The sequence below is a fragment of the Rhipicephalus sanguineus genome, chromosome 1, assembly GCF_013339695.2.
Source record: "Rhipicephalus sanguineus isolate Rsan-2018 chromosome 1, BIME_Rsan_1.4, whole genome shotgun sequence".
Taxonomy (NCBI): Eukaryota; Metazoa; Arthropoda; class Arachnida; order Ixodida; family Ixodidae; genus Rhipicephalus; species Rhipicephalus sanguineus.
In genome coordinates, this window is record NC_051176.1 from 231,237,873 (window position 1) to 231,265,754 (window position 27,882).

Sequence of the window (27,882 nt, forward strand, 5' to 3'; positions counted from 1 at the left end):
GTCTCCCAGACTGTTCCTTGGCTTTATTTGCTGGAGCCATGACGTGCAGAATTGACATAATCTTTAAAATAAACATGCGCTCCCTTTTGAACCAGGATATCGGGAAAAGTTTTAATGAAAGGCCTACTGTAACGACGTTAGCGCTAATTTTAGTCATCTCACCCTAGCCAAGTTGCACCAATGACCTTTTTCGCGTTTTGAATATTCGTCCTGTCGAATTATTCGAAATTTCGAATACCAGCTATTCGAAAGTCTAATCGAATTATGCGATTAAGCATTATTCGATTCAGATTCTAAGCTCAAATATTCGCACATCCCTACATTTAAGATATGAACATGGTAACGAGGCAGCATTTTACCTGTGCACGTGCCAACTGTGGTATGTATGAAGCTTAGTAACTTGCGTTTCTCCTGCCATGACTTCCATGTTAGGCTGTGCACCTAATGACTGTTTTGATTTTGTAACATGGTAACCAGCATGCACCAATTGCCATTAAAACCTTTCAGTACATAGCTCATAGATCAACATGCAAAAATAATCTCTGGTGCAGCTTGTGCTTTCCCTTTCTGCTTATGCACAAATTCAGGCAGAATGTCAGAGCAACCTACAATAATTCCACTTAAGATGTGGACATGTTAGCAAGGCAGCCATTTTACCTGTCTGCACACCAGCTGTTAATAATGTTTCTCCTGTGAAGCATGAGCCCCCATCTTTCATTTATGGCACAGTGGCTGCTCCTCAATAGTGGGAAAAGATTAAAAAAAACTAGTAATTACTGCATTTCTCTGGTAGTTAAGCCTATGTAAACCGGCACGATAAAAATCACCGGATCCTGCTGCAGTGGTGTCCCCGGCGCAGTTTGAGGAAAGCGAAGCCTTATAGATCATCATTGGCATAACATGTAGCTCGTTTGAATCTGTGATTAGGTACTAATCAAGTACCTTGGAACTCCCAAGTAAGGAGTTCCAATTTTGAGTACACCATCATCGTCCTCCACTGCTTGATTGCTGTTTGCTGAAAATTTAGAAGCAGTCAGAAAACAAGCTGATGACATCACGTGGATGCAGCATTTTTTTTTTAGGAACATAGAGCTTTGTGCGTGAGCAAAGCCAGAAAAGAAATACTGGCAACGAAACTACCTGAGCTGCCGACACAAATTTCTTTTAATTTCGTCTGGTTCCTGTTGCAGTAAAGGCATAAACCTTATGTTGTAATATTTTTTGCGCAGGTTTGCCACTGATACGTTCAAAAGCCTTGTGGGCCTTCCAGTGGGTGAAGACGCAGTGGATGTCAAGTGTGTGTTGTGGTTCACTGTCAGTGATGTGGCATTTGGTGAAAACTATCAGTTGATGTATGACATGGTCACAGATGTTGTGGCCAGCTGTGGCATGCGGCGCTTTGCTCTCGGAGGAGCTGTCCTTGAGCAGATGGCTGTAAATAATGGATTGAAAGGTGCTGATCATGCAGTCCTGTGTGCCGGCTTATGCTTTTCTGGTGATTTGGTACGTGCTGCATCAAAAATAGTTGCCCCAACTGTGAAAGGGGCAGAGAGAGTCGAGCGGGAGTTGACGAAGTTCCGGCTTGACTCTGGCTTTGACAGTTGGGACAAGTCCTGTACATTTGGTTACATGTTTGCCTGTGTGGCACGTGGTGCGAGGCTGCATGGAAAAACAAATGTTGAGTCAGAGGTTTTTTCACGTGTCTTTCCCGGTGTGCCACTCATGGGTGTTTTTGGAAACGGTGAAATTGGACTTGATTGTGTGCCAACTGATATGCAGCGATTGGAACCTGTGAGGGAGAATTGCTTTCATGGCTACACCACTGTATTTGTTCTGCTGTCATGGAGCAAATGTCGATAACTGATTCTATAATGTGTTTGTCAAAGCATGCGAGCACTTTTTGCTGTAGTGCCTCTCATGGTGAACTTGCTCTGTACTAAATGCTGAATGAAATGAACTCGTCTTACATTGAAGATCCTTCTTTGGTTGATGCGGCCGCATTGAGTGGTGGTGACAGCAAACACTGTTATTGTGTTGAGCGGGTGCAAAAGCAGGCTGGTGCTGGGAGAAAAGATGCCCTCTCTTGTTTTCCCTGCCCTCCTCTTTTTTTCCCACATTGTTGTACCATTTGCATGATTGAGTGCTTGGTACTTTTTATTTTTTCTTGCCACCCTGCTTTAAGTGCATAGTTACCCACGTGAAACAAGTCATGCTCCTTGAGAAGTGGCACATGTTCAAGGATCTTGTTTCTTGTTCATTTCGGTTGCTTCTTTTTCCTTGTTGTTTTTTATTTTTTGTTATGCTATCTACTGTTGTAGATTATGGTTTATGTGACCTTTTTGTGAATGGATTTATGTCGTCTTGTTAATTTCTTTATTTTTTGTTATACTATCTGCTAATGTAGGTAGTGCTCATTGTGCGTTTTGTTGTGAATATACAGTTTGGAGCAAAAATCTGTATAGAGTCTTCCCCAGCATCAGGAAAAAAAATTCATTTCTCCTTGTGGCAGCCATGCAACAGGCAATTTTCTCAGTGCATTATATTAGTTGGACAGCTGCATGCCTGCATGCCTAGTTGGCATCATATATACATTTGTTAATTGTTTATCATGGCATCTGCAGACTTTTGCTTGTGACTGTACACAAGTCTGTTGTTACGTAACATTGTTCACCTACAAATTTACGCTTATTTATTGTGTTATTTTGTTTCTAGACACCTAGCATAACAGGTACTCATTTGAAGGCCTGCTATCACATTGATATTTGTAACGCATAATACGTAAACGCTTTGAACAGTGAAGGTTTTGTACCATTACGTTCAGTTATTTTCAGCTATGGATTTTTAAATTAAAGTATTGACAACATTCAAGATTTATGTACTGATGCTGGTTCTAAGACTGTTGCACAGTGTATATAAATGCCTGCAAGGACACTGTTCGATTTCATTTCAAATGAATTTTCAAAGTTTCAGCAGTGGTTCTATATCCCTTAAGAGTTTTAAAACAACCACATACTGGTTCCATAAATTGAGTATGAGTAGAATGCCCATCAATATAGCCTCTACGTTACCTTTTTATTCTTAACTAACATAAGGCTTATTGGTGGTAGCACCACTACATAAACTGCAATGAACTTATTCTACACAGTGAGAAAGTGCGTTCTTTTTAAATATTACTTTTAAGATGCAGGATATAAGAGCTCCTTCTAATTTTAAGCATGGTATATTATGAGTGGACCAGCTTTACTATTTCAAGCTTTCGCAACTAACTGGCCAAAACAAGCTTTATGCGAAAAGTCGAGTAAATTGGGGCTATTGTCTAAACTTTCACAGATTATGCTAGACAAAAATACAAACTGAATATGGAGGACAGAAGATGACATATTAAATACCTTATGTATTGAACATGCCTGAAGGAAAATTAAACTTCAGTCAGTTTTAGGACTAATATTTAAACTCCATGGATTGAAAATTAAGCTTGTGCCAAATGTTTGATGTTTTGAAATATTATGAATTCAATATTTGCTTTGGATCAAGTTTTGGTATTGCAAGCTTTTGGAGTGTTCGAAATTAATGTATTTTTTCATATGGAACCACCCTTTCAGGCGGCATTCACACTGCTGTGAAGCCACATGTCACGGTGAATTTTGCATATTATAAATCTTTTAAAATTTTGGAATGTTGTATATGTGCAACCTATGCTAAAATTTAAGACGTATCATATCTTACTGCATATAAGCCGCACCACCATTTATAATGAACCAGAAACCAAAAAAAAATTCTTTTAATCTGTATAAGTTGCCAAAATAACTGCGTATGATTAATGTTGCCAGGATCATATTTTGGGGAAGTGGATGGTTCTACACCTCCCTGTATGTGTGTGCATGCATGTATGTATTCTTACCTAGTGTATGTTATATATACATACAACGGGTGTAAAAAAATTTTGGGTAGTGATTGAGGTTGAATACTCCTAAAGCCTCTTTCACTGACTACTTTACAGGGGCCCTGCAACACTTTTTCGGCATGGTCAGAAAATGCTGCCAATCGGTAGTCGAGGCTCCCGAGAACACACGAGCCAAACATTATAGTGCAGCACATGGCCTGGGATTTACAATAAGTTCTCAAAGTCAGCAAAAAATCGCTTCCTCTTCTCTCGACAAGTAATGCTATTGACTCAAAATCACTGCGTCGCCGACTCAAGTTCCACGCCTTTGGGTGATTTGAACATGGTGCACTTGGTAGTTACTGCAGCCACCGCGGGAGGCCGTCACCTACCCGTGTGCGCGCGCGATTGCACTGAAAGTATGTCGCGTGTTCGAAGAAAAAAAGAGATAAAGAAAACGTGCTTAAGGTCACGAGGTGCGCGTGACGTGCCTTCTTCTCCCATGCCGCCCCTCCCTGCTTAGCTTCCAGCGCTTTCGTGGGGACGAGAGGAGAGAGAAAGCAATTATAGTGTGCAACGAATCTTTGTAACTCCGCTTGTACTTTATGAATTCTAAAATTTTTTACGGTGGTCGATTCGTGAGGAAATAAGCTCCTTCAGTGAAGCCATTCGATGGCTACTTGGAAAAGTGTTGCAGGGCTCCTTTAACGGTTTCGGACACTGTATCTGGCTCGACTTTTCAAACATATCCACGCATGACATTGTTAAGAATGGTTGTGTACCCCATACTGTCCCATTCGCTGGTGAAGTTGTTGTTCATATTCCCAAGAGCTGCAAGTCTGCTGCAAATAGATTTGCTTTGACACGCACCAAACTGTAAATTTGTTGAAGTCATGCGGCCAAAGCAGCACTAGTTAGGCCTAACAGCTAGCATGGACGCACCAGCGAACAGCAGCGTGTTGTGGGATGTTTGCCACTCAGTGGTGATTGGGCCCGAGATCATGCACACAAGCCAGACTGAGGGCCGTAAAAGTGAGAATCAAGCCTATGAAGTTTGTCTGTGCACTTGAAGAGAAAAGGGCTCAGCTTGCTTGTAGAGAGGAACCATAGTGCCAGCGGAACATAGCGTAAATTGCTTGTGTTGTGCAGTTAATGTTGTACATCACAGCATCGCAATGAGCCATGAGAGGTGGACATTAAATGTTCTTGTCACCACGAGGCTCAGCCACCACGAAATATAAAGCACGAAATAAAGCACAAGAGTGACCCTGTAAACAGTTTCTATGTTGCTACAGTTGTAAGATATGTAGAACTTGCATTTTTGCATGAAAGTATCTGATTTTTAAACTAACTCCATGATTTAAACCATTATTCTTTTGGCAAATGATGAAGAAATCTTTAATCTCAGATTTGTCAAGATGTGGCACTTGTGTCAAGTATTTTATGCAAATCTCACTATTCAAGCTGTTTGCATTGACTTTGCTTCAAACCAAAAAAAGAAAATGATATTTGCAGAAGCCTATTAAAAATTTAGTCATTCCCAAATTAGAGTGCTCATAATTTTTGTGGCTTTGTGTCTTTATTTTTAATATATTGATGTGTGTATATACATATTTTTATTTGTGTATATGTATATGTGTATATAAATACCTGTGTGCTTTGCAATAAAGTTTCTGTATGAGTGACTACAAGGGCATGTGGTGTATATTAATATACATCCCCCCCCCCCACTTTTTTTCTGCATGTCGAACATGTGCAGTACTCACGGATTCAAACGCGACATCAAATTTTTTTAGTATAACGATTGGTATGCGCAATTGCTCGAGATAACCATGTCATGTCGCGATGAATCTGGCATTTAAAGATAAAGTTGACCCTGATGTGCGCGTTCAAGTCGAAATTACGCCGATATGACTCGAACTGAAGACGGTGAAAACAAAAGCATGTGCATTGCTTAGCCCTAAATTGTCCTGTTTCAATCCGTGAGTACTGTACACCGTGTTCATACAGATTTCAGAGACGAAAATTTAAGCGTATATAAGTACTTTTAAGAATCTGCAAAGTTTTCCCAAGGGTGCAAAGTGGCATCCCATGTAGCATGTCTTTACTACAGTAACATTCCCAAAACACCATAGATTGCTTCACTGTGCTATAGACACAAAAAATTATCTTGGAAATATCCAGCCTTGCTGGAAGAAAAAAAAAGCACTGAAGTGCTGGAGGTTTTGGCATAAAATGCTCACAAGATAAAATAGTGATTCAAACATGCCTGATTCGTTTTAGAAAAGATTTTTCTCATACACTTGAAGTTCAAGTCATGATAATTTATCCTGTTAATGCTATATTAAAACTGTGAGTAATGTGTCTGCTTTACTTGCACTAAGAAAATCTACGTAACAGTACTGCATGGGATCGCCACATGTTCTACCATTTGTTTCATATGAACAGTCCTGTTTAGTACAGCATAGGATACAAATTTTACCAGCATCACATTTATTACCAGCAATAGATGCCAGGAAGAGCATTTTCTGTACGTTATGCTGCGAAATAAAAAAATAGCCCATTGTTTGTAGTCGAAAGTTGAACAATGCAGTTGTACTATCGGAGCCAACAGTGCTTTAGTGTGCTCATTTAGCAAAAAAAATCTGATGGTATGTAGCACCACTTATCAGATATTAGACCTCAGAAACGTGATTGAAATATGTTGATTTTTTCGAATATTCTGTTCCGCAACAATAAAAAGGAAAGAAAAAGTTGAGAAAAATATGCATAAGTCTATTTGTACGTGCTGGATAACAGTTTGAAAACTTGTGCCGCGGTTATTCAGTAGTATACAGATAGGTCCAAAATGGTGTCGGACTGTCTAGTTTCAATAAAACAGGATAGTTTTCTATACAGAAATGCTACATGTGCCTTTCGACAATAAATAACAGACTATACATTAAATTTAGTTATTTTATTATGAGTTGGCAAGTGCAATTTTCAATGGCTGTGGCTTCAAGTGCTCTCGCTGAAAACAGTTCTTACTGCTAATATACATGCACTGTCTTCTGAGTCATTTTTTTCGCCACGTCTATTGATGCATTCAAGGCAGAGAATCGCATATAAAATGGTTCCACAAACAGGGTCAAGGGGGATAGTGCAGGTGAAAACAAATACGGCACTGACTTCCTATTTTTAGTGGTCGTCCGTTCAATAGCTTGTTCTGATCATCTATTTTGCACCTACAAAACATATGGTTGGGAGTAATGGAATTTGGCTTCTCCTCTGAGCCAGATAGCGAAAACATCATGCCATGGTCATTTTCAGAGGATGTTGTTTTGGTTTCAATTTATTTTAAATACTTTACAGGCTTAAAAAAAGCGTTGGGAAAGAGCAGCCTTAGAAAGAAGTTATATGGTTTATACAGCCTACGGTATATATACAAATTACAAGAAAGCATTGTTAATAATTGTACAATGAAGAAGCAAGTGCACAGAAGTACAGACATGCAATCACGAAAGGCTACAAAGAAAGTAAATATCAGTTCTAAGACAGCATACAGTTATACAAAGGATAAAAAGTGAAAAGCATTGTTAAAAATTGTACGATGAAAAATTAGGATAGAAAAAAATCTGTATTAAAAGGAAACAAGAAAATGCTGAAAGTTGTAAGTAAACACACACAAAAAAATAAACACAACAAGAAGCAAATGCAGACAAATCTTTTAATGTGTATTTAGGTGGTGACGGAGTTTTTCTTTTTTACGTTCAGCTACCAGGACATCGGGAAGGTTGTTCCACAAGCAGATAACACTTATATGGAAGGGCAAATGAGTTAAATGCATTTTTTTTACCACACATGTACACGAAAGAAAGATTATATGTAATCTTTGCGATGCAAACGAAGAGACCTGCAAAGCATATATGCATGTATACTTGTATATTGTACAGGTATGTTTGGGCCATATATGAAATATGCACATACAGGACTAGCTTCAAAATATTTGATGTGTAATGCTGTTTTGCAGCAAAGCTTTGCTTTGAGCTAGTTGGTCATATAGTATACATACGGAAACACGTACCTTGGCACTAATCAGACGAAGAACACAGTACACAGGATGGGTGCCAACTACCAACCGGTTTTATTTGTTGCCAAACAAAAGCACATACAAGCAACCACGCCATCGAAACATGCACTACACCACAGTGTTCTTCGTCTTCGTCTGCTTAGCACCTAGGTGTTTCCATAAGGCTTTTTTTGCAGTATGGCTGGCACAATCACACCAATATATTATTTTGATTTTCACGTTCCTCCATCCTTCTTTCGTTTTGTTATGTGTTTGCCAGTGTAGATTACCAGGTTAGAGCACATGAAGTCAGGCCAACTTCTCTCCAATCGTCCTATGAATAAATGTTATGCAACTACTAAACTGAAAAGAGGTTCATTGGCTCAATCTTACACTGACAGTTATTTCTGGTGCCCCTTTAATAGACAAAAACGTACGAAGGCTTTAGTGTTTAAGCATCGATCATGCGTATGACGACAAGTCGCACAATAATGGATAGATCTGCATGAAACTCTACATATACTTATGGTAGGAGCTGGTAGTGCTCAGCAGGGGCGTAGCCGGGGGGGGGGGGGAGTTAAACACCCTCCCCCTCGAAATTTTTCAGTTTTGCTTGCGTATATGTATACACGCACTCATACAAACGCACGCACGAACATACATAAAGTATGGTTGAGCCCCACCAGAAAAAAATTTCTGGCTACGCCACTGGTGCTCAGCATAATTATCGCATATTGCCACGCCCGCTTCCTGTTTTATTTTGATGTATTCGGGTTTGACCAGCAAGGACGGGTATCAATTCTCGACGCTGACCGCGCCGCAGTGTTCGGGAAGCTTCGCGATTGTAGTAGATCGCTTTGTTAAGATTGCGCGCAGGACGCGAATAGTCTAGATTATTCCAAAGCTTGCGCGACCACCAGTGATAAGACTGGAAACTTCGATGCGTTATGTATAAAAGACGGCTCGTCCCAGCCATGAGCAGATCATCGACGGCCGACGCTTTGTTCGCCGCTGTCAGGATAGTGATACAGTGTGTATTGCTGTAGTTTGACTTTTCGTTTCCCGGCCACAAGTTCTGCCAAATAAAAAGTTTCGTCTTGGACACGCCGACTGCTACCTTCGTCGACGTCACGACCACGTGCACCAGCTCTTGGGGAGGCCCCCGCCACCGCACAGCAACCGAACGTGGATGGAGTAGTCCATCTTCTGAATGCAACAGTATTAAGGCCGTTTCACATGACACAAAAGAGAGCGATTTTCAGGCTGCGAATTCGCTCGCAGCGAAAAAAACGGCCGATCGCTCTCGCCGCAGCGGTCAGCGGCGAGCGACCAACATGTTGGAAATTTTTCGCTCTGTTCGCAGCGGCGGAGCGATTTTTCAGTCGAGACCCGTCGAAATTGCGCCAACCCGGCCGAGCCGTCGAAATTGCGCCAAGGAGTTTGTTTTGGTTATGGCCGTTGTTGCGTATTCTCAAGTGAATTTAGATTGGAAAGTGTTTTTAAATGACAAAACACGCGTGCTCTTCGCTACCGGTGATGAAAAGTTAAGAATATCATAACGCACAGATTGTTACATTACATTCGAAAATTATGCAGTGTCTGCCACAAACAACGGCAGTAAGCAGCTTTGCGCGCCGCGCCAGTCGCAGAGCGAAAATCGCAGAGCATTCGCAGTCCATGTGAAATGAAACCGCCATTAGCGGCGGTTGCGAACAGAGCGAATAGAGCGAACCGAGCGATTTTCTTCGCTGCAATCGCGGCATGTGAAACAGCCTTTAGGTGCGCTTTACCGTATGTTCAAGATACGCTAAAGTTCGCTCGGTTGTCGCGATCGCACCATGTGAACACCACGCTACACGTTACCGTCACAGCAGCCCTTGCAGCTAAGTCGCTAAGCGGCCTGCTAGGCTCATGGAGGAGCAAAATAGTTTTTTTTTTTTTTTTTCCTCCATGGCTAGACGGTTACGTTGAAAAAAATGGTAAAACCAAGTCGACAGGAGGTACCCTCTGGCAAAACCGACAAAACTTGCGCCTGTGGCAAACATACCCACAGAAGAAAGCAAACGCCGAGTCATACGAACATTTATGTTTCGAAAATCGCACGGATTGTACCTCGACAATTTCCCGCGTAAGATTTAAATTAGTCGTGTTGATCGAAGTTTTCTCCACAACCGAAACCACGATGTAACCGAAACCAATTCGCCGCTGATTACAACAGCACGTATATCACGTACGTAAAACACGCTAGCGAAACATTAAAAAAAAAGTATGTTATTTGTACGCAAATGTGCTTGGGCATAAGTCTTTTGTGGTAGTACCTCGCACCGGCACTGTTTCTGAAACCGAAACTATCAGCAAAACCTCGGCCGATGACGGCGTCACTATGCGGGCGAAGCCATCACCTAGCCAAAGAAAAAAGAAAAACAAAAGGGGCCGGCGTCGTCTGGTTCCTTTCCGAATATACCTTATCATTTGCTCGAGAAGCCAACGAAGCTGCTGCTCATCGTGCAGATTGTGCGGTTGTGGGAGCAGGGGACACATTTTAGTTTATAATGGCAGCTGTTCGGCGCATCCTGCGGACTGCGCTTCAGCATCCCCTCTACTTGAAACACGGTGTCCTCAAATCCTTGCAGCAATGCGCTGTTTCGTCCCGATGCTTCAGTTTCAGTCCATCATCAAATGCCGGTACGTCTTTGACGAAAGATTTATTTGCTTCGCCACGGCACACTCTGGTGTACTCGATGTATCACAAACGGTGTCTCAGCCGTTGATCCGCGCACGTGTTCTTCGTAGATGCGCACGGTTTACGATGGAAGTCTAAGGAGTTCGGTTACTATAACCACGTTGCGGCGGTGCCGCGGTAAATACGAATGTGTTTGTTCGATTGATTAGTCTAGCTGCCGTGACCACTGCTTTTATTCGTCTGCTACGTAGGAGTAAATATTTGCGGGCAACGGTGCAAGAGCATATGCGATAAACCGGCGTGTCGTGCCCTTGACGTCGCAATGGTGTGATACTAGACAAGCTTTTTATCAGCGCGCGCCTCTTGGCGAAACCGTTTATCTTTGCGGGTGAAGCGAACTTCGAGTGATGCGTGCTTTGTGTATGACTTGGCAGTTTCTTTTTCCCCCACTGCTTTTGAAGCGTGTATAGTACTACATACACGCTACACTACATACAACATGGCAAAACAAAATTGCCAGAAAAATGTATTCGTCACGTTGTTGGTAGCCAGGGTTGTGCGTTCGTAGTTTTGACAGGAAAAAAGAGCTTAAATAACACGTGTCTTTTTATCGCTTAATTGCTAGGTATATATAATATTGTATGGTAAGTTGTATTCTGTAAACTTAATTAAGATTCTCTTGGTGTCCATCTGCCGCCGTAGCTTAGTGCCTATTGCGTCGCGCTACTGAGCTAAAGGTCGTGGGTTCGAACCCGCCACGGCGGCTGTATTTCGATAAGGGCGACCTGCAAAAACGCTCTGGCGTGCCTCATAATCAGGTTGTGGTTTTGGCACCTAAAACCCCAGAATTAATTTTCACCATGTTCACTGTTTTCACAGAGCGAAGGTTTTCAGAGAAACACGAGTGGGTCGTAATGGATGGAGATATTGGTACCGTCGGCATCTCGCAGCACGCACAGGTATATGTGTTCATAACTTATATGAATTTTGGAAATATTTTCTTATGCAGTTGGTATTTTCTGGTGCATGTAGCTCGCAAGCATGTTTGCATCTCTTGGTGACTGTAAGATAGATGTGCATTAAGAGGTATGCATGCTAACTGAAATGAAGGCACTACCGTGGTGGAGGTAATGTTGCTACAGGTGGGATAAGCTGGGTTGGCCATTGCTCTGCCTGAGCATCTCTTTCCACGTAGTATGTTTCACCATGTGTTACACCATTTACACCATCCAGGCTCTCGCAGAAAAATTAAAAGAATGCCAGATACTTTCTTGCAAACCATCCACAGACCTCCCAGATACACAATCTGTTCAGCACACCTGTGAGGGAACCCTCTTTTCTTCGTGTTGTCCATGAGCCTCCCCTTTCATGACAAAAATACTTGCAGGACCAGATGTAGTGGTTTAGGTCACCCACTTCATTGAACTTGGTGCACAACAGAGAAGCAGGACCCCTTACTTTGAATATCCATGCAGGCTGACGCTATTCTTACTGTATTGAGCAAAGTTAACTCAGCATGGCTAAGTCCTCTTTTAACACAGGGCTGAAGTTCCACCGACAGCCATTAGCATTGGATACCTTCGCATTGATGTCAGCAGCAACGAAAGAGTAGGCTCTGTAGCCAATGACATACTTTCAAACTAACCAAAAGTAAGAGCTCCTGTGAATCGGCAACTGCCAAAAAAGATAATTCGAGGCCATTTCCACTCTTTGAAGACACGTCCGTGCCAAACTAATATGAAGTTCAGCCAAACCTTATTTTTCATAATCTCCCAATCCAAAACTATTGCTGAAACTACTACTGGCCTCCTTATGGCAATATATTGCTGCCTCAATAATCTGGACAAAAAATGTGCTGCACAGAGAACATAGGCACAAGGTGTGGATTCGAGTCCCGGTTACAACAGTCTCATTTGAGTGGGAGCAAAATGCAACAACAACCATGTAATTCAATGTGGCGGTTAGCTGGGCTTGTTCATATGAAGAGATACGCCACTGTAAACACATTTAGGTGCATGTTAAAATCCGGAGTGCTCCACTACAACAAACCTCATAATCGTATTGTGGTTGTGGCATGTAAAACCCCAGAATTTAGGATTTTGGTGCCTTGACTATCCATGCCATTATAAAGCAGCTGTAAACGTTGTGTCCTTGGGCACTACTCATGATGAATTTTCTATTTGTGCCTGGTTCTAGGCATACATAATGATATTTATGTTTCATTAACCATGGCTAAACTTACTGTCAATCCGAAGTAACTTGATGAATGCAGAAACATGACTTCTGTGCTTTTGAGAATGTAAACACTGCCTCATGTTACTGCTTTCAATCGGAGCTTGATGTGCTGTAACAGACCCCAGCAAAACAGCTCTGCAGCCTTAAGCACGGGTACTGTAATTGGCCAACTGGAAATGACAGAGCCTTCATGCAGGCAGAGCTTGCAATCAGGTTGCTGGTGCTCTTGCTTTTCAGAAAGAATTTAAGTTCACTCATGTTTGGATTTTTCCTTGCAGGAAGCACTTGGTGATGTAGTATATGTTCAGCCACCAGATATTGGCACGGAACTTACACAACATGGTTTGTAGTTTTAATAAGTGCTCATTGTTTTATTCTTTTCATTATTTATCAATGTTGTAGTGCACTTTGCAAGAATGGGTCTGTTGCTGCCATGGCACTGTGGTGAATGTGGAATAGAAATTTAGTTCTATTATTCCCAAGGCAGCTGTTCTTAGAGCCACTGTAAGAAAAAAAAGCAAGCACTGGCCATTTCACTCGCATGTGCCGTTAATAAAAGGCTCTGCAATGCTATTTTTGCTGCCAGTGTTGCATCACAATGTGTTCCTTATATGGTCTAAGGTGAATGCTAAAAGAATTACGAAAATTGATGCAAGGAAGCAAAAGCTACTGAACTTACAAAAAAAAAAGAGGAGGCGAGTGAAGAAAACAAGGCATACCTATCTGCATTTCTACACAGAGGAAGAACTTATGCTGCTTTCAGTCAAATAAAAATGTGACATACATTCTGTGGAAGCTGCGTTTTTATTGCTGCCTTCCCATGACAACTTGCAGCCTCTTTTTGAGTACATTGTTACTATGCTTGCAATTGTTATGTGTGCTACATGTCATTGGAGTGCTGGTGGCAACATCTTGTGAGGATTTCTTCATCCTCAAGACCTGAGAAAATTTTCGTTTTCATCACTGTACCTCGTCATTGTTCCCGTAGAGAAGTAAAGACTAAAATAAAACTAATGTATGCTGGTAATTGCAGCTGCACTGGCAGATAGGTAGAATGTGGCTGTGAACATGGCTCTTCTAATTATACTTATGCACGCTGTAGTTGACGTACGTACCGTGAGGTGGTTCCGCTAATTCCATCGCACACACCTATCTCTGGTGTACCGGTAAGCAGCTGTAATACATTTTAAATTAAGGTTCTGCTGTAGATTTTTTTTTTTTGAAGGAATTGGAACACAATTGTGATGACACACCTTTGGAAGAATGTGAATTGCTGTCTGGCCCAACAAATACAAGGCGAAAAGCGTGCTTTATTTAAACTGTCATAAGCGCATGTAGCGTCATGCATCTAGTTTCATTTGTAATAGTTTTTAATTTATACTACACACAGCTAAGAACTCATATGCATATATGACATTAACTTCAACAGTATGGTCTTGATGCCCATGCTTAACCAATCAAAAAAGACAGCATTAACCTAAATTTTTTAAGCTGTTTTAATTTGTATGTCATACAGATTATCCCTCATCTGCATTCTTTGTTGCAGTTCGAGCTGCGTTAAAAAAAATGGGAACTTAGTTTCAAGGAGTGTCGATATAGACCTGTAAAATTTCACATTTGAAATATGAGTCAGTGAGGCATGAGAAATGCAATGTAAACCAGTGCACAAGTACACAAAACAAGAAGAGAGAATGATACATTACTGGTGTTAAAGCCCTTTTCTTGTTCCATGTGTTTGTGCGCTGGTTTTCATGAAATGTACAATCGTACCAACGTGCCCAGCTTCATATTCTTGTACAATGTAAAGTTGGGCAAATAGGTATGGATTAGTTTTTGTATATAATTCGTCATGAAGAATTGACAAAATCATGAGAAAGAAGGGAGCACTGACTTGCAACAGGCTTTTTATTTCAAGGAAGTCACAAATAAACTAAATTGGACGAATCGTGAAGGAATACAATGCAAAATGTGCTTAAAAAGCAACAAATGCATTTCAGCATGCGTAGGACAAAGGCGATATACATTTGTTATTTCCTTGAAATAAAAAATAAAAAGCCTGTTCTAAAATTTCTTGCCTTTGCTCACGTGTTACCATACATGCCTTTTTTTTTATTTTGTTGTATGATGGACACACAGAGACGCAGTGAACAACATAGAGCGCTGTGTGTTGTCTAATTGCATGTTTTTCTGACGTCTCTCTGTCATTCCGCCTGTGCTAAAACAAATGCTGTGCCGTACCAACAAGCCCCTTATAGCTACCCTCATATATTTTAGAGCTTGTCTGCTCCTGAGTTGGTTTTCTTTTGTGGTTGACTGAGGAATACTGCATAATAATGAGAACCATTGCTATTGCTTTGTACATTTCAGTGCTGCTCCAACACACATGCGATATCATAATTAAGCATGTTTCATTATTGTGTCTTGCAGATGAGTGTGGTGCCATTGAAAGTGTTAAGGCTGCCAGCGAGATTTATACACCTGTTTCAGGGAAAGTCACGGAAGTCAACAAAGCACTTGAAGACAAACCAGCACTTGTAAATAGCGACTGTTATAATGAAGGTGGGAAGCTGTACACCCTTGCATGTTTACATGTTTTTTAAGTCTTGGGCTAAAGAAACAGGCTGCTAAAAAAACAAAAACAAAATTAAAAGAAGCTGTATTGTGGCATAGTAAGTGGCAACTGTACATCAACTTTAACACGTGGGGAAAGTTTATATGCACTTATCTTGGGAGGTCTTTAAACCATAACCCTTGATGCTCACCCTACAGCGACTTTATTAATGGTTGCCCATGAAGAGACAGCAGAGACCAGAAACGATGGATTCGCAGTTAAATATTGTGTGAAATCGTGAAGGCTGTTTGGTATGATTTTTGAAGGCTTCCAGTACATTTTAATTGGAGGAACATAGCAGCAATCGATGACATGCTGAAAGGTAAATATGGCAGTCTTCACAATAAGCTATGCTCTACAACATGTGTACATTGTTTTTGTACGCGATTGTGTTACTAACGAGAACCTTGCATGCAAGGTCCTGCATTGGGGGGTGGCCCAGCTGCACACCACTCCTCCACTCCCATTTTCGGCACCCTTCTCAAGGTCACACATACAGAGAGAGAGAAAAAGACTCACATGCACAATCTGCATGATTTACTGCAGTTGTAAAGCCGTACACAGGAACCGCAGTCAAACACTTTCCTAAGCTGGTAGTGCAATGCATTTCAACACACTGTCAGTTTCGCAAAAAGCAACCATTATGTATGTTTCCTCTTACCATAGGTGCGTTTTATTTAGAACATTTTCAGCACTCTTCGTCAGTTCAACAGGTATATATACAAGCTTCCATGTACTGCTCGCAAAATAATAAAGGTTAAAAGAACAAATTTGCTCCCCTAGCATCCTCAGTGCTCAAGCCTATGCCTCTGGGTTTTGGGCATTGTTGAGCTAGCATCATTACACAGGGCACGGTTTGCTCCTCAAACTTTGTAAAAATCCTGTGGACACGTACAGCACTGAAAAGGGGGTAATAGTGCACATTTCTCGGTGTTATTATTTGGGTTTTACAGTAGTTCTTAGCCTAGCAGTCCTTACAAAAGCTACTGTGCTCCAATGCATAGAAACTGCAGTCTAAGCAAGTAGGTAGAAAAGTACACATATTATGTGGCTGTTATTTCATAAAGATTCAGTCTTATTACTACGGATCTAATTTATTGGTAAATGTGACTCAGTGCCTCTGGTGCTCTACGTATAAGCACGAGGTCGTGGGTTTAGTTTTCAGCTGCAATGGGTATATTTTAATAAGGGCAGAATACAAAAATATATCATTGTGCATAAATAATCCCAGGTGGTCTAAATCATTTTCGAGTCCCACACTACAGCTTTTCTCACAAGTCACACATACTTTAGCATACTGAATTTAATTTATTTAGTGAATGTTTCTGTGCAATCTCTGTCCATTCCTCCCCTCCCCCCAAAATTCCAACTGAAACCATCTCGTTATGAGCGACATTAATGCTTAGCAGTCAAGCAATGCAGCAACACAGCACGTTGCCACCACTGAAACGCGAGATGCAGGGGGTGGGCACTGCAGCCAGGCATCTCTTTCATTCTGCACCATCTAGTGGTGTCCCCACTAATCTGCTGGGCAAAAAGCCAATTTCTAGGGTTTCATATGCCTAAACCACGATATGATTATCAGGCACACTGTAGTGGAGGACTCCGAAATAATTTTGACCACCTGGGGTTCTCTAACGTGTACATATATCTAAGCACACGGGTGCTCTTGCATTATTTCCCCATTGAAATGTGGCCACCAACTGCCTGTGGTTAACATGCCCATATATCTAAGCACACCGGTGTTCCTGCATTTTGCCCCCACTGAATATGTGGCCACCATGGCCGGGAATCAAGCCTGCCTCCTCAAGCTTAGCAGCTTAGCAGATAAGGTGTTGTGCTTAGCAGCACACCTTATTTGCTCACAAGGGGTGGCCATGAAGTCGAGACCCCCAATTTATGTAAATGCAACATTCAACAAAGCCTGCCAAATACTTTTATTTTTAAGTTGCATTTTTGAATAGAAGCATAAAAGGCCTTCAAATATTTGCCATGTGTTTTTTTAATTTACGATTGTATAATTATGGTTCAAAATTTTATGTGGTGTCTTCTTTTTGTTTGCACTTTAAATTTAATTACCTGACCATATGGCTTGTCAAGAGTAGTATTACTTGCCTTAAGTTGCTCCAGGTCCTATTTCCGTCCTTGCCTTAGATGTGTGAAAGCTGGCAAAATGCAGCTCAATATTCTATGACTTTTTTTCTTATTTCTTTTTGCCATGTGTTACCAACTCACATAAAGCTGTGCTCCCTCTCTATTGCTGGAAGTAGTGTGAATAACCACGAATTAAGGCCCTAAATAAAAACATACTGCACAATTGGCCAGGTTCATGCTGATTTGGTACTGTCTCCGCCATTCCTCACAACTCAGCATGCCTAATAATTGAGGATTTTTCATAAGAAGCTTTGTTTGGTGGCTCTGGGGAAAGTGATACGTACAAAAAAAAAAAAGATTTTAACAAAAATAGTGGATATGTATTATCTACCTTTTGTGATGTGTGGGCTGTATATATAAAGCACCAGAACAGTGTGTCACGATGTAAGGCTCCAGTCGACACGTGTGCACTTTCTATATTACTATGTTCATTCCACTGCTTCATACCTGATGTTCTGACAAGTTGGTTATACTCCTGACAGAACGATGTAAACCTTTAAGCTCAAGAGCTAACACACTGATCTTTAACAATTGCAGGGTGGATATTCAAACTGAAGGTGAAGAATCCTGATGAATTGAAGTCCCTCATGGATGAGAAGGCCTATGAAGAATTTCTAAAATCTAGTGCTTAAAAAAAATGCTCGGTTGCACCTAAGAATTAATGGCGTAATTTTGTACGAAGAGAAAATGCTTTTGAAGACTTCTTTATTTGTCCAAAGATTTTTCACATATGATGCCACAAAGTGGGTAAATAAAATGTACCGCATTCGCACAGGCCATTAGATCAAATAAATAGAAGGTGACAAGCCATTCAAGATTCTATCTGTCATCTTTTATTCATCCAGATGGATTCTGAACCACAACCAAGAAATAGTTCTTATCTGGAAAGTAATGAACAAAGGCACGAATTAGAAAATTTATTGTTGCTTTTTCTTTGAACTTATGAAGTCACACTTCAATCCAGTATCTCTAAGTACACTCATAGGAGAGGACCAGTTCAGCATTAATTTCAGCATCCAGGAGTTCTTCAAACCAAACATTTTTTTTATACTTAATAATGTTTTCCTTTATTCCCTCTAAAATACATTATGACTTCAATGTGCTTCACTTCAAATTAACGTGGCAGTATTGTATTAGTACGAAATGAAGCCCACTGCAATAGCCCAGTCTTGGTGGCAGTTTATTTATTTTATCTATTAAGTACCTGCTTCGCCATAAGGCATTACAGCAGGGAGGGTACAGTGCATATAATCAAGCACACAAAAATAGAATCATAAAGCATGGAGAAAATCGTAATTTGAACAAATACAATTTCCGGTGGCAGAGTGTTCCACTCTCTTATAGTGCGAACAAAGAAAGAGTAGCGAAAAGTGTCACCCCTAAAAGGAATCTCACGTATTTTTAAGCGGTGATCTCGTCTTTAAGAAACATAGTTGGGTGGTTGAAAATACAATTGCCTGATGATCCCTGTTCTCGAATGATAAATGCTATGAAGGAATTTTAATCTGAGACTTCGACGACGGTGTTCAAGAAGATGCCTTTTTTTTTTTTTTTTTGCTCTCTGTCATACTAAGCATCCTGTCATAATTTCCAAGGTCAAATCGAATTGCTCTATTCTGCACTTTTTCAAGTTTATCTACTGAATTTGTATTGCATACAAGAATTAGAAAAACTGAGAGAGAAAGAAGGAAGTAAAAGGATGAGAGAACTCTGTCCCTTTGTTATCAAAGTTGCACTAATTCTTCAAGACACTACAGAGCCATGTTTGCTTTCCATTTTCAGCAAACAGCTTCCAATCTCAACCAGGGCTAGTTGCATGACTGCGATCATACCTGCCAAGACTCCCGGATTACCCGGGAGACTCCCGGATTTTGAACGTTTCTCCCGGTTGTACGGGGTCAGAGGAAAATCTCCCGGAAATCTAGTTTTGCCCCGCGCGTCCAGTGCATTACGTGCCCCGTGCGTCATGGTGACGCGAGGTAGGACGTTTCGCGTACAGATGCGCTACACGCAATTTAAAAATTGATCCTAAATATGTTATAGGTTATATGAGCCGTTAATATTTCGTAGATGATGCGTTTGTGTACACACAAATCTATCCCACAAGTTATCTCGCCTTCAAAATTTTGTGTCGCTACTGCTTTAAGTGGAAAGCCCAGCACTTGAAAGGGTAGCCGTTACCGATGTCTGTCGAGATAGCGCGTTCGCTCGCGACCGTCCCCGTCTCAACGGCGCCCCTTATGGTCCCTTGCCCGACGAAATAACTGGTAAGCAAGCGACGACAGGCCTCGCACGCGGAGCGATGTTATCGCATGTGCCCTTCGCGCGACGGTGACGGCCGGGTCGTTTCATCACTGCTTCAACCGCGTTCGTCCCTAGCGCTAGCGTGCTTTTACTCGCACGTGAAACAGACGATGCGTAAGCGATGTTATCGGTTCAGCGGCGACCGCAGAATCCCGCTGCCAGCGCAAAATCCCGCTGATCAGCGGCGACCGCAAAATCCCGTTGACAGTGTCCATATATTTGCTATCACATTACCCCCCTCCCCCCCGCGGTCGGCCCGGATTCCGTTTCTCCAAACTTGGCAGGTATGCTGCGATGAATAATTAGCTCAAACACCATATACACAGAGAGAGAAGATGTCATAATTTCTCACTCCAATGTGCTTACAATACCCAGGAATTTTATTACCTGGCGATATCATGATTTCATGCTTTTTGGTCCGCATCCTGAGGAATGTCAAGTCGTTTCCAGGTTCTAGGTCCCGCAGGGTGCTTCGTGCCTGCTCACACAGCCGTGTCACAAGGGTGGCATATTGCATTGTTGTTACATTGTCAAATGATGTTTTGATGGGCGCTCCTGAAAGAAGCAATTTAAAGTGAACCACGTAATGCACAGCAGCAAGTACATCATGCAAAATTTGCAATGTTGCAGGACTGCAATGTTGACGAAAAGAGTTCACTGTGCCAAGCTTTCTGCACAATTTCTGTGCTGTTTAATAACGAAGATTTTTTACAATGTTATGCAATGAATTATTCATGCAAGGTATAGCACAAAAGTAGTCGGCATTCCATCATCAAAAACAAATGAAAGCTTACAAAGTATGAAAAGGAATGTCCGCATTGGCTGTGTATACTTGATCGTGCATTGCTCTTGTTGGCTTGATTCGTGTACATCGCACACACAATTTAGAGCTGTTCCACAAAATTTTTTTCTACCTTTCATGCATCGAAAACTTTATGGTTCTTTCAAATGCCATGTAGTCATATGCTGTGACAAAGACAAGTCCACCTGATCGAACAAAAGAATTCATCACACATTTTCTATGTTGCCTGTAGCAAAATTGTGCGATTTATTATCACTACTAGTAGAAGTATGTACATTGGCAAGAAGAATAAAAAACAAGCAAACAAGGTGATTTGGCAATAATGTACTCTGAAGTTTCAACTGAACAGCAGTGCTCCCTTCAAGCTTAGTATCCTTAGATGGAGGATTTGTTCACAAAGTTGAGCAAATTATTTTTGTCTTGTGCAAGATGTAAAACACACATTTTTGCACCAAATAAACCCTGATCTGCAAATTTACAATTTCTTAGATTGATTAATGGTGTGTGCTGTATTTTAGTCTACGAAATTGCTTTGTCCAAGTTATGCATTAAGGGATACCAAAGAAAAACACTATGAGTTTAGAGAGATGGTTTCACAACTTATTTTCCTTATCGTCACGATAAAAGGTTACTGGAGCAGAGACTAAAGTTCAAAGTTCCATTATTTTTTTTTTTTATTTCGTGACAAAGTCCAAGTGCACCAGTGCAACTTCATGGATTTAAAAATATTTTCTCATATATTGGGCAGCTGTGGCTCAGTAAAAGTTCTTGAAACTTGCTAAGTTCAGTGTCTGGCTCTTAGAGTTAATTAAGCAATCAATGTTTATGGACAAAAATTAAGCCCACGCCAATGCTCACAAAATCTAGAACGCAATGGTAAGACAAGAACTTAAGGGCCATCATCCATTTTTGTTTACTGGCTTACCAAGCCTTTTCTGATAGTTAGAGTGGTCCTTTTTTTTTGGTCATTTGGTTTTGGTGTTGTAGAGGGGTAATCTAATATTACAGCCTAAGTAATTCTTTTTCAAGCTAGAATAAATTCAAATAGTAAAAGGCTCAATGACAAAGCTTCATCATTTTATTAATACTTTCTTTGCTTCTAGTTGATCTCTTGGTCCCAAACAACTGCTCCGACTATTCACCCAACAAGCAGTTTCACTGGGTGCAGCAGAGAATGTATATGGAAACAAGGGTCGATAAAGATTACAAAGTCTTGCTGTAAGAGCTCGTCCATGCTTAGGGTGAACATGTGAGTGCATGGCCATGACCTGCAGAGCACCAGTGCAAGCTAGGTTATGTGACCGTGCATGAACACAAGCCTGAACAGGTGCAGTGGCACTTAATTATGTCATCGGCTACATTGTTTGAGCATGCCAAGCCTACAATTGCTGAAATGAAACTTCCATTTCACTACAGACCTTTTCACAGGAGAGAAAAAACACCGCCATGCTGGGCTGTGCGCGGGAGTACAAAGGCTGACACTCGGCATGGCATTTTTGGGGGGTCACGCCTATTTAGTGCAGCCCAGAGAGGATTATGGTGGCGCCCAGGGAGCCGGCTGAGAAAAGGTCTATAGCATTGTCATGGTGGGAAAGCCAGCCTTACGTTGGTGCACTGTGTATAAAATGCAGGTGGTTTCACCATCTTTTGGTTCAACGAAGTGCATCCATCACAGTAAATACTTTCGTACGGTAGAAATTGTTTGCTTCTCATTTACATTGCCGGCAGTTACAAAACAAGCCAAATCAGTTTTCACCAAAGCTCAACAGCATTCTGGTGCCAATACAGTTCATTTGGCTGAAAGTGGGAAACCACCTACTACCTATCAATGCATTTGCTGGCTTGAGAGATATGACTGTAGGCTCATGCGAGTGAAGTTAGCTTCACCAAAGCGTGGGCCTGGCATGCATGAACAGTGTAGCAGCTGACACAAAGCAACACCTGTAAGTCAATTGAGGTCGTTTGTGCTGCAGTGGTCTGGCATGCCTTTACATGGGTTAGTGTGCCTGGTACATTCAAGCCACAAGCGGCATGCATACTGTCAGCGTGATATAGCATTGTAGATACGAAAGTGACGAGTGCCGAGTTTTTGAGAAAAAAACAAGCGCAAGCCAGAGGATTATTACTGCTGCGAGACAGACTCCCCGAAGGGTGAAAACTGTCTTTTGTGTGATCCAATATAGCACATTATTTTTGTAATAAGTACAAGATTCCAAGAACAGTATTTTGCATGGTACAGGGGTCTGCATCCGCTTATTCGGTGCAGGCGAAGTAAAAAAAAAAAGCATGTAAAAATACACATCCAGACAAACAATGTGCAAATAATACATACTGCTAATGCCGGACACCGTTGTTTTTGAGGCACTATACTTTTTATAAAAGGTCCTAGTTTACCTGTGAATGATGCGTTACAGTACATCAACAAATCCATTACATGTGTGGCGTCACATCACATCATTGATTACAGCCACAAAGTTAGCGCGACTGTAACAAGCAACACAGACTTGCCAACTACAAGACCGGCGGCTGCCACCACAAACGAACAAGCCGCATTCTCTGGCACTAACCTTCAGACGTGGTGACTACTACTCCGACGACTCCGTCCTGGTCTTTCAGTTTCTTGAATATCTCTTCCACTTCGGACTAGAGCGCAGGAAAGCAGAGCACAGCTTAATATTTAACTTTTTACAGGCATAAGAAGGCCACCAAAATATGAATGGGCATGTGAAGCTACAACTCGTCGGGGCAAGAGTTATCCGCCAGTAACACTGTTTCACCCAGATTTCCGCTACGTGTACGAAACGTGACTCGACTATTTGATACAACTTGAGTTATTACGTATACTGCATTCATGCAGCAGGACGCACGCCCTGCTGCATGAAGGCACGCATTATCGAAGTAAGCAACGGCCACAAATGGTTTGCATCGAGGGCATTCCTCAATGCCGCCGTTTGTTTACCACAGAAAGCGTACATGAACGAAATAATTATAAACCTAACAACATTAACAATTTACACGTACAAGCATAAGAAACAGCTATTAAGCGTATGATCAGCACAACAAAATTTACGCTCACCGTCATCGCACTTTCAGTTACGCACCCTCTTTCTGAACTTGGCTTGGCTCAGCTCAGCTAGCACTGGCTCAGTTCACGCGCGCTGCAGTAACCAACTCGGATTGGATTGGATAAAACTAGGGGTGTGCGAATATGAAATTTTTCGAATACGAATCGAATACGAATATCCACCTTCGAATATCGAATCGAATATCGAATATCAAAGGAAAAATGCCTCCACAGTCACGATATTTTATTTAACATGTAGCTATTTGAAAAAAAAAAAAACATTAACAGCCTGACTGGCAACACAACATACACTGCTATCTCCAGAACACAATGTCCAGGCTAGCACAATGCACATCACAACACAATCAAATATCACGGCACAATGAAAGTAATGACTAGATGTTATCATGAAGAAATATGAGTTGCTCCACATAAGGCAGCAGGCGCTCCCTTGTAACAGAGACACCCCCCCCCCCCCCCCCCCGGCCACTGAAAAGGCACGCTCGCTTGGAACAGAAGTGGCTGGTATAGGGAGTTACATGGGGCAAAGCTTTGCCAGACTGGGGTATCTGAAGGTGCCTACAGTCCACCACCAGTCACATGGGTCACTGTCTTTCTTCATAAGTGGTCCCGCATAGTGAACGAGTGGTAGTGCGGCACGTTACGGCCGCATAATATTGAAACTGTACGGTATGATCGCCAACAGCGCTGCACGTCGGAGATGCACCAGCAATAAATCATACGTATTGGGGCGCTCGTCGCAGGCAGATATCGTGCCTCCGAGTACTTACGATGTTTATCGCTCCTCTCGGCAACGTTTTTAGCTATACGAACGCAGCAGAAATGTGGAAGACGAGTTATTTTATGCATGATAATCGAATCGCATATTCGAATTTTTCAAATATTCGAAGTTATCGAATATTCGAAACTTTTCGAATACACGATTTTCGAATCGAATACGAATATCTCGAATGTTATATTCGACGAATATTCGAAACTTTCGAATATTCGCACACCCCTAGATAAAACCCAACGGCGGATCTCGTGACTCATGCGTAAGGTGTTTTTTTTTTGTTTTTTTTCCATTTCGTTTCCTTTATTGTTTATGCGTGACGGAAGCGAACATCGTGTGAATCAGTTGTGGTTGCATGGAATTAGTTGCATCTATTATGGTGGCTAGATACATCTATCTAAGACGTTCTTCTTTGGTTCCGCCATGTTCTTATTCAACAACTCTGGCATTCTAGAAATTTGCACGCTTTGTGATTTGCGCGCTTTGCACTCTCATCACCCCGAGAGCCGTTGTCTTGTCAGTGTTCACTGATGGCAGTTATCGATGAAGTACAAGATTAGTTCAAAGGGAGCAAACGTTGTAGATGAAGCACGAAATCGAGGAATTTTTGTTCCATATGATGCTAAGCTAATGGATGTTAAAGGACCCCTGACAGCAAAATTTTTGTTTATTACTTTTTTACTGTAATTTGTAGCTTTGTGTCTGGTAATCCCTAAATTGAAACATAAATGCTCTAACACATTGTATAACTAATGCTACCATAGTTAATTGTGACCATTTTAGCGTCACTTCAAAACGCCCGCCTAAAAGCCATAAGAAACTGACCCGACGTTTCGGGACCGATTCGGTCCCTTCCTCAGGGGTGACTGTTCGGCCGGCTCCGAAGCTAGCGAGATCCTTTGGTGGTGTCCCCCTCTCCATTGTCCTTCTTCCCGCCGTTCTTGTTGCCGCGGTGTTTCTTCCACTGGTTCCGTAGACCGTGCACGTACACACTCGGCAAGGTTCCAGTTGAGCGGTTGACGTTTCCCGATGTTGTTTGGATATGCCAGGATTCCAAGAACTGCCTTTTTGTGTGGTTGCCTTCCGTGTCGATGACCCGGGCGTCGTCAAAATTGATGCGGTGGTCCATCTTTTCGCTGTGTTCAGCGAGGGCGTTTCGCGCAGCGTTGAATTCTACGCACGTCGTTTCGATGTTGCCGTTCAACCGCTCAACTGGAACCTTGCCGAGTGTGTACGTGCACGGTCTATGGAACCAGTGGAAGAAACACCGCGGCAACAAGCTAGAACGGCGGGAAGAAGGACAATGGAGAGGGGGACACCACCAAAGAAACTCGCTAGCTTCGGAGCCGGCCGAACAGGCACCCCTGAGGAAGGGACCGAATCGGTCCCGAAACGTCGGGTCAGTTTTTTAGCTTCTAAAGTTTAACTTTAGCAAAGTGGCTGGAGAGTTTATTATTTTTCGTATAAATTTTTCACCCAGCCAGACAGATCTCTGTCGAATATGTTCGCATAAGAAACTAGCGCCTCATGCGGGGGAGCGTCAAAGATCATGTGCACTCAAGCTGTGGCGACGTTGAATCGGGGCCCCGCCCCGCGCGCGGCAGAGATTGAAACGATGTGGGTGCCTCGGTATGGGTTAAACCTGTGCCCCCTCACGAAAACTACCTCGAGAGCAGTCCGACAACAGAGCGAATACTCTTCCAAAAATCGCCTCAAATTCAAATATTTAGTTTTGAAGAGACCATAGGCTTTCTTGCACAAGTCGAGGACGTCTTCGATATAACTTGTGAAAGATTCGCCGGCCTGCTGAGCTCGTTCGCGTAAGCGCTGTTCTGCTTGCAGCTTACGAACTGCTGGGCGGCCAAAAACGTTGATGACGGCGTCTTGAAATCCGACCAAGTCGCAAGATCGGACGCGTGGTTGTTGTACCACAAGCTTGCTACTCCCGCGAGGTAGAAGACCAAGTTGCTCAACTTGCCTGCTTCGTCCCATTTGTTGGGTACGCTCACGCGCTCGTAAATTGCGAGCCAGTCCTCCACGTCGGTGCCATCGGCGCCAGTGAAGATAGGTGGATTTCGGATGCGTGGGACACCGGGACATGTGGTCGGTGTGGGAGGCGGCGTTTGCTGAGCTGCGTCCTAGCTGAGGCATGGTACATGGCAGGGTACGGGAACGAAGCTCCAGGGGCATCGAATGGGAGCACAGCACTCTCCACCAATTTGTTAAGCTGTTTATTGGACGGCACTCAGCGACGATGCGCAATGGCGACAGTCAAGGCAAAAGCACGGACTCTGAGCGCGAGCGGCGTTCAGAAGATGACGACCCACTAGAAGCCGCTGGAGAGCGCAACCGCTAAACAACAGTACCCAGGCTTCGCCACAACACACACACACACACACACACACACACACACACACACACACACACACACACACATATATATATATATATATATATATATATATATATATATATATATATATATATATATATATATATATATATATATATATATATATATATATATATATATATATATATATATATGAATTTGAGGTGATTTCTCATATTCATAGAGCTGATCAGATGACTAGCTTTTCAAAACTTTGTTTGAAATCAAGGAAGAATCTGCACTAACAGATTGTGCAGGCTGGGCAGCCCTATACCGCGACAACACAACAGTGTTTAAGAACATTTTGGAAATATTACCGTGAAGTTTAAAAAGTACACCCAAATTTAACCTGATCATCTGAGCATTCCATCAGCAAACTTCCCAGTCTTAGTTTGGCGTTGTCAATACGACGAGTATGAAGAACCCGCAATGACTCTAGTACCTTAAATTCTAACTTATTACCCAAAACATTTGGCTGACAAAGCAAGGTACTTCGCAGAAGCCTTCAGGATAAGCCGAGTGCCAATTTCTTTAGTGTTAGAGCCCTATAATATCAAGTCTTTCTTAAGATGAAGACCAAGTTCAGTCGAAAAATACTTAAGGAAACCACATTGAGCTGGTTATGTATAGTTATAAGATTATAAATGACTACGGATTTATACTAAGTGTCGTTCCTTGCCCTCCTACTTTTCCCAGCTTGGGTGGGGGGTGGACGGAAAAGCGGTGAAGTGGCCCTTTACTCCTCCCCTCCGGTTCCTCCAAGTAAATAGCCTACGTAAACTGTGTAAGCTCAAATTTTCCTTGAAAAAATGTGGGCGATTATAACGTTATAAAGTGTCCTTACGAGTGAGAAAACACAGCGAAGTTAAACTACCCCGCATTGTTTCCTTCCGTGTAGGTAGTTAGCTGTTAA

At 42.0% G+C, this 27,882-nt stretch overlaps 3 protein-coding genes across 6 annotated transcripts in view; 2 read left to right on the forward strand and 1 right to left on the reverse strand.

Annotated features, from left to right (window-relative positions):
• Positions 1 to 5,577, forward strand: part of LOC119374200 (F-box only protein 22) — a 44,217-nt gene extending 38,640 nt beyond the window's left edge. For all 3 annotated transcript variants that reach the window (XM_037644260.2, XM_037644273.2, XM_037644280.2), the window contains one exon: positions 1,230 to 5,577. In XM_037644260.2, the coding sequence (XP_037500188.1) occupies positions 1,230 to 1,860 (631 nt within the window). In that variant the 3' untranslated portion in view covers positions 1,861 to 5,577. The remainder of the gene's footprint in view (positions 1 to 1,229) is intronic.
• Positions 5,578 to 10,338: 4,761 nt separating this feature from the next.
• Positions 10,339 to 18,254, forward strand: LOC119374221 (glycine cleavage system H protein, mitochondrial). Of its 2 annotated transcripts, XM_037644296.2 has the most exons (5): positions 10,339 to 10,616; positions 11,494 to 11,573; positions 13,128 to 13,191; positions 15,277 to 15,408; positions 18,152 to 18,254. In XM_037644296.2, the coding sequence occupies exons 1-5, from the start codon at positions 10,484 to 10,486 to the stop codon at positions 18,244 to 18,246; spliced, it is 504 nt and encodes a 167-aa protein (XP_037500224.1). In that variant the 5' UTR covers positions 10,339 to 10,483; the 3' UTR covers positions 18,247 to 18,254. The 2 variants fall into 2 exon arrangements, with proteins under 2 accessions (XP_037500224.1, XP_049276141.1); XM_049420184.1 differs by lacking the exon at positions 11,494 to 11,573 and having other exon boundaries at positions 10,439 to 10,616.
• A 182-nt stretch (positions 18,255 to 18,436) lies between these two features.
• Positions 18,437 to 23,870, reverse strand: LOC119374225 (dynein light chain roadblock-type 1). Its single transcript, XM_037644308.2, has 4 exons — positions 23,797 to 23,870; positions 23,288 to 23,363; positions 20,306 to 20,473; positions 18,437 to 18,495 (listed from the first exon to the last, which is right to left on the reverse strand). Exons 1-4 carry the CDS (start codon positions 23,800 to 23,802, stop codon positions 18,452 to 18,454), a joined length of 294 nt encoding a protein of 97 aa, XP_037500236.1. The 5' UTR covers positions 23,803 to 23,870; the 3' UTR covers positions 18,437 to 18,451.
• Positions 23,871 to 27,882: the final 4,012 nt, after the last annotated feature.

What these genes read in the sequence shown, in the direction of transcription:
- LOC119374221 (XM_037644296.2), top strand. Translation starts at nt 10,484, where the DNA reads ATGGCAGCTGTTCGGCGCATCCTGCGGACTGCGCTTCAGCATCCCCTC. An exon ending in CACGGAACTTACACAACATG is followed by an intron (nt 13,192 to 15,276) that starts GTTTGTAGTTTT and finishes TGTGTCTTGCAG; the next exon opens with ATGAGTGTGGTGCCATTGAA. An exon ending in TAGCGACTGTTATAATGAAG is followed by an intron (nt 15,409 to 18,151) that starts GTGGGAAGCTGT and finishes TAACAATTGCAG; the next exon opens with GGTGGATATTCAAACTGAAG.
- LOC119374225 (XM_037644308.2), bottom strand. An exon ending in AGTAGTCACCACGTCTGAAG is followed by an intron (nt 20,474 to 23,287) that starts GTTAGTGCCAGA and finishes TGCTTCTTTCAG; the next exon opens with GAGCGCCCATCAAAACATCA. An exon ending in TGAAATCATGATATCGCCAG is followed by an intron (nt 18,496 to 20,305) that starts GTAATAAAATTC and finishes ATTACTTTCCAG; the next exon opens with ATAAGAACTATTTCTTGGTT.